This window comes from Phaseolus vulgaris, chromosome 4, assembly GCF_051622355.1.
Source record: "Phaseolus vulgaris cultivar YP4 chromosome 4, ASM5162235v1, whole genome shotgun sequence".
Classification (NCBI taxonomy): Eukaryota; Viridiplantae; Streptophyta; class Magnoliopsida; order Fabales; family Fabaceae; genus Phaseolus; species Phaseolus vulgaris.
Window position 1 is genome coordinate 15,644,484 of NC_143501.1, and position 16,511 is coordinate 15,660,994.

General features: G+C 30.0%; 1 protein-coding gene across 4 annotated transcripts; it reads right to left on the bottom strand.

Moving 5' to 3' along the window:
* Positions 1-2,160: 2,160 nt before the first annotated feature.
* Positions 2,161-6,704, bottom strand: LOC137837391 (YTH domain-containing protein ECT4). 4 transcript variants are annotated; one of them, XM_068646368.2, is made up of 9 exons: positions 6,451-6,704; positions 5,830-5,906; positions 5,642-5,744; positions 5,474-5,541; positions 4,237-4,809; positions 3,153-3,722; positions 2,852-3,064; positions 2,626-2,772; positions 2,161-2,451 (listed from the first exon to the last, which is right to left on the bottom strand). In XM_068646368.2, the coding sequence occupies exons 1-9, from the start codon at positions 6,482-6,484 to the stop codon at positions 2,320-2,322; spliced, it is 1,917 nt and encodes a 638-aa protein (XP_068502469.2). In that variant the 5' UTR covers positions 6,485-6,704; the 3' UTR covers positions 2,161-2,319. The 4 variants fall into 4 exon arrangements, with proteins under 4 accessions (XP_068502469.2, XP_068502466.2, XP_068502470.2 ...); XM_068646365.2 differs by having other exon boundaries at positions 5,642-5,759; positions 6,451-6,687; XM_068646369.2 differs by having other exon boundaries at positions 5,637-5,744; positions 6,451-6,619.
* Between the last annotated feature and the right edge of the window lie 9,807 nt (positions 6,705-16,511).

A 16,511-nucleotide genomic window follows, 5' to 3' on the forward strand; every position in this document is an offset into this window, starting at 1 on the left:
GGTATTAGTGTAAAAGTGAGAAAAAACTAAAACTTCTGTTTTACAAGTTATAAAAAAACCGAAACAAACATTTTATTTGTTTTGCAAGTTATAAAAAAACCAAAACAAACATTTTATTTGTTTTACAACAATATTCTATCCTTGATCTTTTTGCACCATATTTAGTTCATCATCATACAAGGGTCTTGACAATGACAGTGTTATATTTTTGTATTCTTTTCCAATATAAAAGTCTGGTGTCCTTTTTTCGAAAACCTTGCATTTATGTGTGTGGGAGAAAGAGAAAATATAAAACTCAGAGAGGAAGAAAATATCCAATTGGAAACGCGGGTTCAAATTACACATAATGAAACTCCATAATTTCTTCTTTTAAAATACCAAAAATTATCTTATATCTTATTAATACTTTAATAACTTTGTAATGTATAATTTAAAGACTTTCTAAATTACATTACAGGATTTAAAATTTATATTTTTTAAAATACCAAAGTTATCTTATTATATTTTATTAATATTTTTATAATTTTAAAATTCAAAAGCTTTTTAATAGGAGTTAACATGTAAAAACAAAAAATTTCTATTTTGAATTATATATTTATATCTATATATAAAGAAATTTTCCACTTTTTAAATGCTCTAAATTGTTTTTCTATTTTATCCTTACTTAATATTTTATTTTATTAAATTATTTTTTTTATTTAAATATTTTATAATTTTAAAAATTAATAAAACATTTTTTTAATTTTAAAATTTTATTTTATTTTAATAGAAAGATTGGTAAGTTAATTTTATTTTATTTGTGGTCACTTAATTGGTAAGAGAATGAAGAGATTGATTCTTTTCTTTAAAAGAGTCATCAGTTTTGAGCAGTTTTTTAATTTTTTCTCTCTTATTTTATCTCTCTTCTTCCTCAAATCTCTTGAAATCCAATAATATGTCTCTCATAAATACAAATACACATGAATTTATATATAAAAATATATATAATAATAGTAAAAATAAAAACTAAAAAATGTGGATGTTATCTGTTTCCCTAGTACGTTAATAAAAATAATATAAAATGTTTCTAAAATTACATAATTTAAAATTTGATTAATTCAAATTGTATGGTACAAAATATAAAATTTATATTTTAAATTTTATAATTCAAAATATAATATAATTTATGTTTTAATTGTACTTCAAAATATATTTTGTTATAAATTTTACAACTAAATAATATAATTTAAAAGTTATATTCTAAATTAAATATATATATATATATATAAATTTTATATTTATAAATTATACAATCAATAATATAATTTTATATTATGCATTAAATAATTTAAAATATATAATTTTTATATTTATGAGTTGTACAATCAATAATATAATTTTAAATTAAATAATTTGAAATATAAATTTTATATTATATTTTGGAATTGCATGAAATCTTCAAAGACAAGACTTGAATCTCAAATCCGATTTTCAATTAAATAGATTTATTATCAAAAGAGTGAACCAAAACTCACTTGAATTTAATTCATTCTAATTTAGGGAAACTCACATTTGAACTAAATTCATTTTAATTTCCCAAAATGCACATTTGAATTAAATTCATTTTAATTTCCCGAAACACATTTGAATTAAATTCATTTAATTTCTCAAAAACTAGACACCTTTTCTGTGGAAACATTTAAGAAACATGCCCAAAACTGACATTTGATGGGAGTGCTCACTGAAAAAAATAAAAGAAAAGAGAAAGATTGATAGTACTCTCCAGAAATAGCTCTATATAAAAAGATGAAAAGGGGTGTTGTAGGGCTTATCTTTTTTATTAAGGGTTAAATGGTTAACCCATGAAGGTGCAGGAAGAAAATATGGTGATGCAAGAAGACAATCCCTGAATCCATTGAAGGTACATAAATAATGGACCACTTAAGAAGGTCTACCTTTACCTGCTCGTTAAAATATCATTTCTTGTTTTATAAAGAAATTATGAATTATTATACATATAAAATTGTTAACTTATATGAATACTAAAAGTTGATTTTTGATTTGTTGAATTTATTAAAAGTTAGATTGTATAGTAATTAATTAACCTCATTATTTTCAACCTTGCTTAATAATTTAACTTTTAAAAGAGGCAATGCGGCTACATTCACTACAATACCAAGGTCAAACAAAATAAGCATGTAAATGAGGTATAACTAGCAATAGAAAACACAAAAACTGGCTCCATACTATATAAAGGAGTGCATGAAAAAAGATTGGAAAGGGGTAGGGGATACGAAAACTACATTTTTAACCACTCTACAATCTACCACTGTCACATGTTTAGCAGTTCTTCGAACAGTCTTCAATTGCTTGTGTTGTTGATCCATTCACTTCTACCAGATTTTCCTTTTGTCCTGATTCACCTGTAGTAGCTGATTCATCAATCAAGGCTCCATCGTGAGACTTGCTAACCTACAATACCACAGGAGATTTGAAGTGCTTAATCAGGCAGAAAAGGCATGATACAGAATGTATCTTAGGGTTTAGGAAGGTGCATAGTAATAAAAAACACAAGAGGAAAAACTCGCAGGAACATTTGAAATGCCAAAACTTATTCTTAATATGTGATTTGAAGGTTCGTTTTACCTGTTTTGGAAACTGTTGTTCCTTAGATTTTCTTTCCTGAATCATTTTTTCACGAGTCTCATAAAAGCCAAAATCATCCAGGATGCATGTCTTGCTTGACTGCTCCTTGAAGATTTTGAGAACTTGAATACCCTTCTCAAAGTTAACCTGCGGATAACATAGATGAGTACAGCGAGTTGAAAGGGGAAGAGATTCAAGGGAATGAAATAAGGTACTGAGTCAATACCTCCTGAGTGTCTCTACTATTGGTGACAGGTTTGTTTTCATTATTTTCTAGAGTAATGTGCCTCAACACACTGTTCGGGATATCTTTTATGATATGCCACTTCACAGAAAAGCAACCAGTCCACCTATCCTGCTGCCAGTACTCCAAAGTTCTACCAAAATCAACTGGGCTCACCATCTCTGCTAAACCAACAAATTGTCCACTGGTGTTGACCTGCACCCCAAGAAACAACACGAGGCTTAGTAAGACCAATAACGCATAGGAGTCAAACTAATTGCCATATAAAGTCAGAGCAACTCACCGAAAATAGCAAAAATACAGGACAGTCACCAGGCTTCTCCTTGGCTTCATGATATGCTGCATCCAGCTTTTTGTTGCCATTAAGGGTGCTTGCCCAAACATTATATTTTATGCTTTTATGAATATCATCCTCACTATAAGATTTGATGACAAAGAATTTTGCATCAGAATAATTCTCAGGAAAATCTTCTCCATCGTACTCTTTCTTATTAGGAATGAGAAGCGATTCTTTATTGTCACTTTTAATTAGAAGATTCTGTCCCTCGGGTAATAATGTGGCAGCTTCAGGACCTTTCATACTTTTATCATCAGAACAATTGCCAGATCTTGGTCCCTTATTCAGCTCACCAAAGCCATCCATATTTTTTTTAAAATGATCATTAACACGGCCATTTGCAGCTTTAAGCTTGTTATCAAAGGACCCTGTTCTAAATCCATAGGGAGCAGGTCCAATATGAGAATTGGCTCTATATGTGTTTCCATATTGGTTGTACATTGCGTTGCTTGGGTATATCCCATTCATGAATCCATAGAATGGTTCTGGTCCAGATGAATGCATGGAACTATAGCTCTGCATCGAAGAATCAGTTTAAGAGTTAGTTTTGAGTTCATTTTAATCTTAGAAATTTGAAATAATATTGTGCACAGACCAAAATCAAGCTATCGACCATAGGACAGGACATGTAGCTGCATAATTAAGTAGAAATGACTAGAACATGCATAACCACAAGAATATACACATGCATAACCTGACATCTTCCCCCCAAGACCGATACCATACTAAACAGATCAGTCTTAATCTTCTTCCCTGTCTTCTATAAACTACCTGCAATTCTGTAAGAAATCTTACCAACTATAACTCCCTCAACTAACAGAAACTAGTACATTGGGGCTTGCCTGACATAATATAAATAGAAAGTTGGTTGAAGAAAGTATATTCTCTTGGAAAACTTTTGACAGCAAAAGTACAAAATACAAAATACAAAATGCAAGCTTAAGTTGTAAAAGGGATAAACAAATACACTTAAATACTTAAATCCCGTCTCATACAGAGGAACAGGAGGGGCGTGATAGACCAAGCATACCATGGACTGTTGAAGTTGCAGAGGAATAGCCGTATTCCTTTGAGAGGATGTTTTTTTGACAGGCACAGCTGGAGAAGATAATCCAATTTTTGCTCCATCATTGGACTTTTGATCAGAAAATATTAAGGCATCTGAAGGTAATGCTGGTTGAGTCCCATGAGGAACTACTCTTGAATCTTGATGTCCTGGCAAAGGAGCATATGCAGGAAAGCCAGCCCTTTGATAAGTAGAATCATTTGAATTCAACAATGAGGGCCTGGAACTTGACAAAAAATCCTTCAACCCATTGTTATTTGTAGAATCTTCGTTGACAACACCAACACTGCTTCCATTATTAATAACACCAGAAGGGGTATGTTCATCACTGACTGCAGCAGATATTTTCCCTGGTTGAGCATTGATTTTATTAGCAGCAAATGACCCATCAGCAGAAGTTGGAGACTGGTAGTAGGAAGAAGGGTAATGGTACTGTTGAAGCCCATAGAATTTATCATCATGTTGCATGGGTGCTCCATATGGTGTATAACCATAACCTTGATGGTACAAATAAGAAGAGCCGTCTCCCCAAACACCCTGTTAATAAATTCATTACACACAAAAAAAGCACACTATTAGATTGTCTCACCTTTAACAATTTAGTAAATCTATATTTTGTTCTTTAAAATAGTAAGAAGCAAATCATATACTTGCAACAATAAGTGGAATAAGAAAGATTAGAACCAACACATCTAAGAAAATTAGCAAAAGAAGGAAATTATCATGGCTAATTATGCTTACCTCCCTAGAAGATAAGGATTACAAAACTTACACCCTTTTGTTAGGGAAAGTCCAACCACACTACTTACTTTATGCCCTTAAAAATAACAAGGCAAAGAAAATTGGTATAATATCATAAAAAGGATGGTGTCAATATTAAAGTGCCAACCTCAGCAGAGTTAATTATAGTTACCCCAAATGACTTTAGGCCCGTTAAAGTGATCAAAACTAGAAAATCACAAATAATGTACTGTTATTTACTATTTAAAATTTGAAACAGTATGTTTCTGCAATATTGACTAAATAATTTAGAATCATCTGATAGATGACTTTAGAAAGTAGAATAGTTTGGTGTTGAACTTAACAATAACATATAGCAGAATTGAGCAACTTAGCCAGAATACTCAGTTATACTTATAATATAAAATTATATACACAGCTTCATTAAAGTCCAGTAGTAACCAGAACAAGAGATGCTTACTTGTGTCATCCCTCCATTAAAGTTCATATATCTGGAGTAAGAGTTCCAATCACCTTGCCCATCATAACCTGCACGGAATCTTATAGCCACCATCAATTTTCCAGAAGGATAAGTTATTCAATCAACAACTTTCACATCATCCACTGAAGTCATAACAGCTTACCTTACCTCCATAATAGTACGCAGTAGACGGATGTCCATTTGGAGTGAAGCTTGCATTCAGGTTAAATGGCTTGGACACCCCCCTAGCTGGACCGTGTCCGTGTCCATTCTGTATAGAAGCAGACTATAAAAATTTTGTTATCACAACACAACCAAAGTTTCAAATGCATCAATTCTATAGCAAAAATACAAACCTTCTTTGCAGGCTCAGCAACTACGGCGGTCTTGGGCTCAGAGTCCAAGGATAAATTCTGCAGTAAATCTGCAGCTTCTGCATTAAAATGGTAAATAAAACTCATCATTGAAAGAACAGTTTCAACAGCAAACAAAAAAAAACTCACAATAAAAAGCAAAAATGAAATAATTTTTTTTTCAAAAAAAAAAAAATTGAGCAACACAACAAACACTATCACACCAGTAAAAACACTCTTAAACCCTTCAGAACAGTTTCATATAAATGACCTTTCTATTAATCTAAACATTAAATTCAAACTATTCACCACTACCTAGGGCATCACTCTCAAATTTCACAAAAATTAAACAAAAACAATAAAATATTTTTTACTTCCATAATCTCAAGAACATCAATCTTTATCCAAAATTGTACACATGCAAAACCTACTTTTGAGCCAATTCACCACACACCAAAGAGATAGAGAGGAATGATTGTTCATCACGAACACACCTCTAATCACAAGCACAAACACTTCAAAAGCAACAACCCAATAAAGAAAGACAGAAGGCATGCACAAAAACAATATAATTGAATTAGAAAGAGTTTTGCAAGAACAGAGAAAGAGAATGAAAGAATATACTTGTGGTATCGGAGGAAGGAGAGAGGTCTTCCATGATCCAATTGAAGGTGAAGATTCAAGAGGAAAGGAAGAAGAAGAAGTGAATATATATGTAACGGAAAAGAGAAGCTTGGAGAAGGGGTCGCCGCTGCTGGCACCGCTTTTGGTTTGGGGTTTTAGTTTCACAATAAGCAAAGGAACTAGGGTATATATAAGCCTGTTGCTGCGTCACTTCTCAAAATCCTAATTCCACCCCCCTTTCATTAATTCCCATCATCTCTAATATCAATTTATTTATGTTTAAAACATTGTTTTTTTTTCGTATGAAGAATTTACTACTTTTACGTTCTTTTTATTTTGATATTATTTTTTTTATTATAATATTTATATGTTTTTCATCATCATATATATTTTTAAATATAAGTAATGCAAGGTATTCATAGAGGTCAAATATAAAATAAAAATAATAAAACCAAACAAAATAATTATTATATCAAATGTACAATTTTTAATTTTTTTAGGGCCCAATTACCTATTTAAGCCTCTTACTTAATAATTCAAAATAATTCATATTGTTTTTTTTCACAAATATATCTTTATATATACTAGCGGGAACACAGGCACTGTATCCGTATTTTTTATTTTTTTAGTATTTTTTTTATTTTTTAAAAACAATTTCTCTTAATAACATTAAAATGAGAAGTTAAAGAATAGTGGAGAGAGAAAGTGGGAACTAAGTACCTATATAGGAGAGAGAAAGTGGAAAGTAGGATGTGTGGGTTATGTGTAGTGGAGAATCATAAAATTTGTTTCTTAAATCAATTTTAATAAAAAAAATATCAGTTTAAATCAGAAAAGTCGTATCAAATCTCCCTCTCCTGCCAAGGTGGTCCACAATCAATCTCTCACTCTCCCCATTCTCTCCACTCTCTAGTTAAATAATAACAAATAAAATAAATTTTAAAATTAAAAAATTATTTTATTAATTTTTGAAATTATAAAATATCCAAATAACCAAAATAAATTAATACAATAAATTATTAAGTAAGGATAAAATGGGAAAAAAAAATTAAGAGCAGTTAAGAGGGGAATAAGAAATGACACAATGACCATAATACAATAATAAAATTAAATTTAATATAAGGATAAAATAGGAAAAAAAATTAAGAGCAGTTAAGAGGAGAATCCCCTTTATATATAATATATATATATATATAATATATATTATGGTTTCAATCTATTTAAAATTTGCAATATTTGATTTTACTTTTTAATTTTTAATTTTAATATTTTTATTTTTATTTTCAAAGTGATTTCCATATGGATGAGAAGAAGGAAAGTTATCTAGATAATGATAGCACTAATGAATGAAGAGTGTTGTATTTCAAAATTAAAGAAATTAAAAATAGAGAAATATCTTTAAAGAAATAGGACTCAAGTTTACCTTTTTTTTCAAAACTAAAACATATTTTTATCTTTGTATAGAATATTATTTAAAATGATAATTTTTTTAATTAATATTATTTCAGAGCTTTCAATTTCTTAGTTACTAAGTTATTTCAAATAGTTCTAACTTATATGAATTTTTTTTCATTAATATCCTTTATATTTTAATATATTTTCTTATTATTATTTTTTTTATCCATTATTATTTATTCCTAATTTTACAAAAAAAAATATTATTATAATATTTTTAATATTTGAAATTATTTTTGAATTTTTTATATAATTTAAATTAAAAAATTAAACGTATGTAATATTTCATTACACAATGCTATATATAAAAAAAATACATGATGAAGACTGTTAAAAAAGACAATAATAAGTAGTAGAGATTGAGAAATAAAAAAGTTTAAATTATAAAATTGAAAGTTGAATTCAAAATAATTTCGTGTCATTTTATAATTTTCAAGTTTATTAGTTATTTCAACAAAACATTTCTAATATGATAGAATTCTAAACTTTAAATTAGAAGTTTCTCAATCATTATCAGATATGAACTAATTTACCAATGTTAATTTATAAACTGCATACTAATCTCACAAAACACATTATTAATGCAATATACCCAACTTATACGTTAATTTATATAACTTTTGAAAATTGAAATTTAATCTCTGACTAAATAAATTTAATGTTCTTAATATATTTTTTTTTTATTAAGTATTTAATAATTTTTAAAAATTTTAAATTTTAATATAAGTTTTTAAAATATTTATTAAAAAAATCATTAAATAAAAACTATTTTTAAAGAAAAAAAAAATTATTAAGAATTAGATATTATTTTAAAATTAAAAATTATTAATATCTAAAGTATTTTTTATTATAAATAAAAAATTTAAATTAATTTTAAAATTGATATTTAATTAACTATTAACTAATTTAGATTCTAAATATAATAATTAAAATTTAATAGATAATTAAGTATTAATTAAATATCAATTTATAAATTAATTTAAACATTTAAAAATTAATTTAAATATCAATAATTTTTTAGTTTATAAAATAATAATAATTTAATCAATATATAGCTAATTTTATTTTTTGAATAATTAGTTATTTAATAATTTTTTGTAATGATATTATTTATATTTTAATTTTATTATTATGTTGACTTTGAAGTATTATTTAAAAAAAATCAGTTTTTTTAATCTTTCAACTTTCTTAATATAAAAATAACTTATATTGTTTTTATAATGTGATAATATATCTTTTACAAAATAATATAAGAGAATTAATGTATATTATTATTTTTCAACACATGTGGACAGTAGAATTAACCTATAATACAAGATACATAAATAAAATTATTTAATTTGTTATACACTCAATTTAAAAAAAAAAATTGATACTCAAAACAAAATAAAACAAAAGTTATATATTTGATACCTAAATTGTATTTAACTTATTGAACACATAATTTAAGAAAAATTGGATATTCAAAACAGAAGAAATCTAACACTTATTTAATTCTAACTAATTTGCATGAAGATATAATATGAAGTTAATATATTTCAAGTAGGTCCTTCTTTTGTGTGGTAGGATGGAGCAAGTTGTTGCAAACAATTCATCTTGATTGAGTGGTTTTCATAATTAGTTATACAAGAAAAAGATAAATACTAAATTCTTTATAAATTAAAATCAATTTATAAGTATAATTACTACGTCTCTATTGGTAGAACATTTTGATTTCATTAAGTCTATTAAAAAAAATTGTCATACTTATGATTGAAGGGACATTTGGTTTTAAAAAAGAATTGTCATACTTATGAGATGATTGAAGGGACATTTGGTTTTATAAAGGTTGAACTCTATTGGTGGAACATTTTGATTTCATTAAGTCTATTAAAAAAAATCGTCATAATTATGAGTAAAGGGACATTTGGTTTTAGAAGGGGTTGAATGAAGTTCAAATTAATTCATAAAAATAAAGCAAACATAATGTGATTATTTTTTAATTATCCAAACCTTCTATTTTAGGATTTACACTATGAATGCATTTTCAAATAGTTTTTAAGTTAACATAAAATTTGAAATTTGAATTATAATCCGATTTTAACATGGATATATTTTCACAAAATATATTTCGAAAAAACGCTTTGGTATGAAGAATATGTGCTCTATTTTTCAAAACCTTTCTAGCAATATACTATTCATTTGAAAACTTTTCAATACAATTTTAAACTTAATCTTTGAATGCAAAACTGTGTTTGAAATAGTTTATGATCAATATAGAAATTGTATTTCATTCACAAAACATTAAAGCACACAATATTTTAGATTTTTAGATTTTTAGTGTGCTCTATTTTACGTTTTCAAATACAAAAAAATTCCAAAATCATTCGATCATTAATATTTTTGAAAACTTTGTTTTATAGGAATTAAGAATGTCAAATAATATTCGAAGACATTAACATTGTGATAGAAAATGTTATATGAGTGTAAAAGTTAAGTATATATACTCCTTGATATAATAGACTGTCTAATAAATAGAAGACGAGGTAATCGTCTATCACATGTAGGCTTTAGCGACTGTCTAGTGTGTCCATAAGCATTTTCTTGATAAGATTTATTTGTGCTTTTGGATTCATATGCTTTGATATGTCATTTGGAATCATCCAGCGAGATCATCTGGCACATTCCAACATTGTGAGATCGTCTAACGAAATTATTCACAGTTGGATTGTTTAACACGTCTTTGTGTTTACTCTAGTGAGATTGTTTAGTGAGTTTCACTCATCTCTCTTGTTGATATTGTCTAAATTGATATCTATTCTAACAAGGTACTACCAGCTATCAAGCGTAAAGAAAAGAAGAGAATTTAATGCTCCATGACATGCATTTAATGCTTCTCAACATAAGAGTTCATCATATGATAGCGAAAAAAGAAAGAAGACAACAAAAATACTTCAAAGTTACTCAACAACCAGAAAAGGGAATGCAATGATTGTGTGTGAAGTCAAAGAGGGTGTGTGTTCTTAAGTGGTCAAGATCACCTCTTTGAGGTTGTGGTGTATTGTAATTTGTTGTTGATTACCTAGTGAATACCCAATGGTTTTCTGGACACTGGATGTAGCTCTGGTAAAGAGTGAACTAGTATAATTATTTGTGTGATTTTCTCTCTCTCACTCATTTGAAATATGTTTGAATTGTGATTTTATCTCTGCTGTAAAGAGTGAACTAGTATAATTATTTGTGTGATTTTCTCTCTCTCACTCATTTGAAATATGTTTGAATTGTGATTTTATCTCTACTGCCATAAACAATTGGTTAAAACGTATTTTCAACCGGTTGTTTTTCTGATAACAGTTTTAATCAATTTGTTTTCTTGGTTGATCTGATTCTTTGATCTGTAAATCATTATCAATCTTCATTTTTAGCCAGTATTTGGGAAAAACTTCCATTAAACAATTCCCCCCCTCTTGTTTAGGCCATTAATTCTTACAATTGGCATCAAGAGCTAGGTTCTCGAAATTTTTTCAAGTTTTGTTTTTCAAATCTGTTTTAATGGCTGACAAGTTACCTTTTGGGGAGGGAGCTTCCATCAATAGACCACCTTTATTCTCTGGTGAGAGCTATCAGCTATGGTGTATAAGAATGAAAATTTTTGTTGATTCTATCGATAGACAAATCTGGGATGTCATCACAAATAGTTCTTTCATACCTTTGCTTGAAACTAATATTGTTTTCTCTGAAAGTGAAAAAAATCATCTTGATTGTGTTGCTAAAAATATCATTGTTTCTGCTCTTGATTCTAATGAATTTCTTAGAGTTACAAAGTGTGTTTCAACTAAAGACATGTGGGATACTCTTCAAAGAATTCATAAAGATTCAAGAAATGCTTGGTTGGACAGTGACAAGTTCTCTTCTGGATCATCCTCTGCAGTTTCCAAAATAAACGTATGTCTGATGGCAAAAGAAGATTTTGCATCAAACAGTGTAAGTACATCCTCCTCTACCAAATGTGATTGTTATTATCAACTTCTTGAGGCTTTTAAAGAGACTGATGAAGAACCTCATAGATTAACCTTTTCAAACAATCGGTTGAAAAGTAAAAACAAATGGTTGAAAAATAGAGTCAAGGTCTTGAAAGAAGATTTGAACCACTCAAAAACTGATTTTAAAAACTTAGAAATGATTTATCAAAATTCTTCTTGCAAGTGTGAATCTAGTTCTTGCAAAAACTGTGAATCTCTTCAAAAGAAGGTTTTTTATCTTGTGAAAACTGTGGGTAGAATTTCAAAAGGAAAATCCAACTTTGAGAATGTCTTAGCATCTCAAAATTGTGCTTTTGGAAAATCTGGTATGGGTTTTAACCCACAAAGCAAGAACAGTGGCATTTCAAAACCTATTTCAACCATTACAGAAAATCAACTGATTGAGTAGTCGAAACAACCTGTTGTTTCTTGTTTCTACTGTATAAGAAAGGGTCATTCTGTCAGGTTTTGCAAAATTCGCAAATTTTTTGTTCGTAAAGGTATCCTAAAGTGGGTTCCCAAGAATCCTAAGGTTCCTAACAATCAAATTAACATTCATGGACCCAAATTTATTAGGGGACCAGATCATGCCACCTGATTTTAATTTTTGCATAATTTATTGATGAAAAATCAGCAGTAATGGTACTTGGACAATGGTTGCTCCAAGCACATGACTAGAGATGTATCAAAATTTGTCAACATCATTCTTAAGCAGGAAGGCCATGTGACCTATGGGGATAATAACAAAGGAAAGATCCTTGAAAAAGGTACGATTGGTAATGAAAATAGTTTTCTGATTCATGATGTCTTCTATGTGGAAGGTCTCAAGCTCAAGCCCAACCTTCTCAGCATAAGTCAGCTTTGTGATAGAGGATATCAAGTCACATTCAAAACTAACTTCTGTGAGATTCGTCTACCAAATTCAAAGGAAGTGTTGTTGGTTGGTAAGAGAATTAATAATGTTTATTTACTTGATATTTCAAATTCCACATCTATTGGTTGTCTTTTGACCAAGTATGAAGAATCATGGCTTTGGCATAGAAGAATTGCACACATTCATATGCATCACCTGGACAAATTAATTTCAAATGATCTTGTAATTGGCTTACCCAAACTCAAGTTTGAGAAGAATCATGTGTGTGAAGCTTGTCAAAAGGGGAAACAAACAAAACGGTCTTTTAAACTGAAAAACATTGTTTCCACCTCAAAACCCCTTGAGCTGCTACATATGGATCTGTTTTGTCCTTCAAGAACTATGAGCCTTGGACGGAATTATTATGCTATTGTTGTGGTTGATGACTTTTCCAAGTTTACATGGACAATGTTTTTGCATTCAAAAAGTGAGGCCTACTCTGCATTTAAGAAGCTAGCCAAGAGGCTATAAAACTCCTGCTACAGCAGCATTGGTGCCATTAGGAGTGATCATGGTGGAGAACTCCAAAATGAGAAATTCAGCACCTTCTGTGATAAGTTGGGCATCTCTCACAATTTCTCTTCACCAAGGACACCTCAGCAGAATGGTGTGGTGGAAAGGAAAAACAAATCACTTGAAGAGCTGGCAAGAATAATCTTAAATGAATCCTCCTTACCAAAGTACTTTTGGGCAGATGCAGTAAGTACAACATGTTATGTAATGAACTGTGTTCTTATCAGGCCCATTCTGAAAAAGACTCCATATGAACTGCTCAATGGAAGCAAGCCTCACATAGGACATCTAAAGGTATTTGGGTATAAATGCTACATTCTGAAAAATGGTAAAGACAATCTTGGTAAGTTTGATGAAAAAGCCGATAATGGTATTTTTCTTGGTTACTCCTTATCTAGTCATGCCTATAGAGTTTATAATAAGAGACTTATGATTGTAGAGGAATTTGTACATATTGTTTTTTATGAACTAACAATGTAGAACAAGGTTCAGTGAAGTTTAGTGCAGAAAAAGATCAACAAAATATCTTTTTGAAGAATATGGAAAATTGTCCAGAAAATCAACCGATTGATTCTGCGAAACAACCGATTGAAAATCTGCAACAATGTGAACTTCCTAAAGAGTGGAGGATTCCCGGAGATCTCTCAGTAGAAAACATCAATCGGCAAATTAATAAAGGTGTATCTACAAGAAGGACAATATCAAACTTCTGCAACCATATGGCTTTTGTCTCCAAAGTTGAACCCAAGTCAATCAATGAAGCACTTAAGGATGAACATTGGATAGCTGCTATGCATGAGGAACTTAATCAATTCGTAAGGAATGATGTGTGGCTTCTGGTTCCTAGGACAGATCAAATGAATGTTATAGGAACAAAGTGGGTATTCAGAAACAAGTCAGATGATACAGGGGTTATCACAAGAAACAAGGCAAGACTTGTTGCAAAAGGGTACAATCAAGAAGAAGGAATAGAGTATTACGAAACTTTCGCACCAATGGCAAGATTAGAGGCTGTGAGATTATTGTTGGCCTTTGCCTGCATGACTGGTTTCAAGTTGTTCCAAATGGACGTGAAGAGTGTTTTCCTAAATGGGATTGTAAATGAGGAAATCTTTGTATCACAACCACCCGGGTTTGAAGACCATCTATATCCCAATCATGTATACAAATTGAAAAAAGCTTTGTATGGTCTCAAGCAAGGGCCTAGATAGTGGTATGAAAGGTTAAGTAACTTTCTTCTATCTCACAACTATGAAAGAAGGAAGATTGACAAAACCCTTTTTATTAAAAAGTCAAATTTTGTTGTCATCTTAGTCCAAATATATGTTGATGATATTATTTTTGGATCAACTAATGATAGACTGTGTGAAGAATTTGTGACAGCAATGCAGGGGGAGATTGAGATGTCGATGATGGGGGAACTCTCTTTCTTTCTTGGATTGCAGGTCAAGCAATCCAAAAAGGGCATCTTCTTAAATCAATCAAAGTATTGCAAGGAGATACTCATGTTGAATCAAGTGTGATCAAAGCTTTGAAGAATCCAAATCCTAGCGTTTGATGGAAGGCTGAAGTTGCTGCTATGTTTTAGAGTAGGATCTAGGGTAGTTTATCTTTGAAATCCACTTTTTGTTGAATCTAAAGCTTAAGTGCTTTCAAATCTTTTAAGTTTAAAGTGTTTTTCAAACTAAGTAAAAAACAACTTGTTGTTTTGTCGAAACAACCGATTGTTTTATACTTAGGTGTTTTTGAAAAGTTTGAAAACTGTTTTGATTGGTTGACTTGTTATCAAACCAAAACAACCGATTGATTCACTCTTTCAATCAATTGTTTGTTTAAAAATTCTAACAGAATCAGATTTGTTAGTTAAGTGAGCTTTAAATGATTTTATAACCGAATACGCTCCTGCTTTAAATGCTTTGACCATTCTTTGAATGCTATAAATAGTTTGTTTAAGTTTTATAACAAATAACAAAAAAGAAAAACAGATTTGAGTTTTTCACAAAGAGCTTTCAAAGATTTGAGTTTTCACTTTTGAGCTTTGGTTTTTCAAGAGAGAAGTGGAATAGGATTACATCTGTATTGATTTCAGTTCATTCTGTAACAAGTGTTATTCGTTCTGAATACTTTGTACATTCTGGTGTTGTAAAGCCAAGAAGGGTTGTGTGTTCTTGAGGTTGTCAAGATCAACGTTCTTGGTGTGTGTGCTGAGCCAAAGGAAGTGTATTTCTTGAGGGGATCAAGGTCACTTCTTTGGTGGTGTGTGTATGTAATCTGATTTTGATTACTTAGTGGATTCCCTAGTGGTTTCTGGGAAACTGGATGTAGCTCTTGGTTTAAGAGTGAACCAGTATAAACTGTTTGTGCATCTTTTTCTTCCTTAAACTCTTTAAATTTAGTTGTTATTTTTACTAGTATAAACAACTGATTGTTTCTACGAAACAACCGATTGTTTTTCTGGTGCTTTACTGTTTTGAGCTTTGTTTCTTGACTAACTGAATTCCTAATTTGGTTTCTTGCAAAGAATTTCATTATAGATTAAAAAGTTTGCGAAAACCCCCTTTAAACAATTCACTCCCCTCTCGTTTAAGGCCATACATTCTAACAACTCAAACGATTTGAAATGGAGAACTACAAAGAAGCCTCAACACCAATGCCTGCCAACTGCTATACGGATGCTAATGTAGCTGGAGTTGTTGAGGATCATGTTAGAATATATGGCCTTAACCAAGAAGGGGGTGAATTGTTTATGAAAGATTTTTCGCAAACTTTGAAGGTATAATGAAAGCCAATGAAGAATCACAGAGAATGAAACTATGGAAAGCAATGCACAAAGTTGTTTTAGTTGATTTCCAGAAAATCAACCGGTTGTTTTTGCGATTCAACCGATTGTTTTTATCAGCAGTTAATAAAAACAACTTAAAACAAATATATGTGAGATCAGGGAAAGAGAGAATCACACAAACAAATTTATATTGGTTCACTCTTACACCAAGAGCTACATCCAGTCCCTATAAACCATTGGGTATCTACTATGCAATCAAAATCCAAATTACAAACACATCACCTAAGAAGTGACCTTGAACACCTCAAGTCACACACTTCCTTTGGCACACAGACACCACAGAAATCAGAACACCCTCTGATTCTGCACTTACACACCAGTATTCATAAATACAAGA

What these genes read in the sequence shown, in the direction of transcription:
- LOC137837391 (XM_068646365.2), bottom strand. Translation starts at nt 6,484, where the DNA reads ATGGAAGACCTCTCTCCTTCCTCCGATACCACAA. An exon ending in TCCTTCCTCCGATACCACAA is followed by an intron (nt 5,907 to 6,450) that starts GTATATTCTTTC and finishes ATTTTAATGCAG; the next exon opens with AAGCTGCAGATTTACTGCAG. An exon ending in TTGCTGAGCCTGCAAAGAAG is followed by an intron (nt 5,760 to 5,829) that starts GTTTGTATTTTT and finishes AAATTTTTATAG; the next exon opens with TCTGCTTCTATACAGAATGG.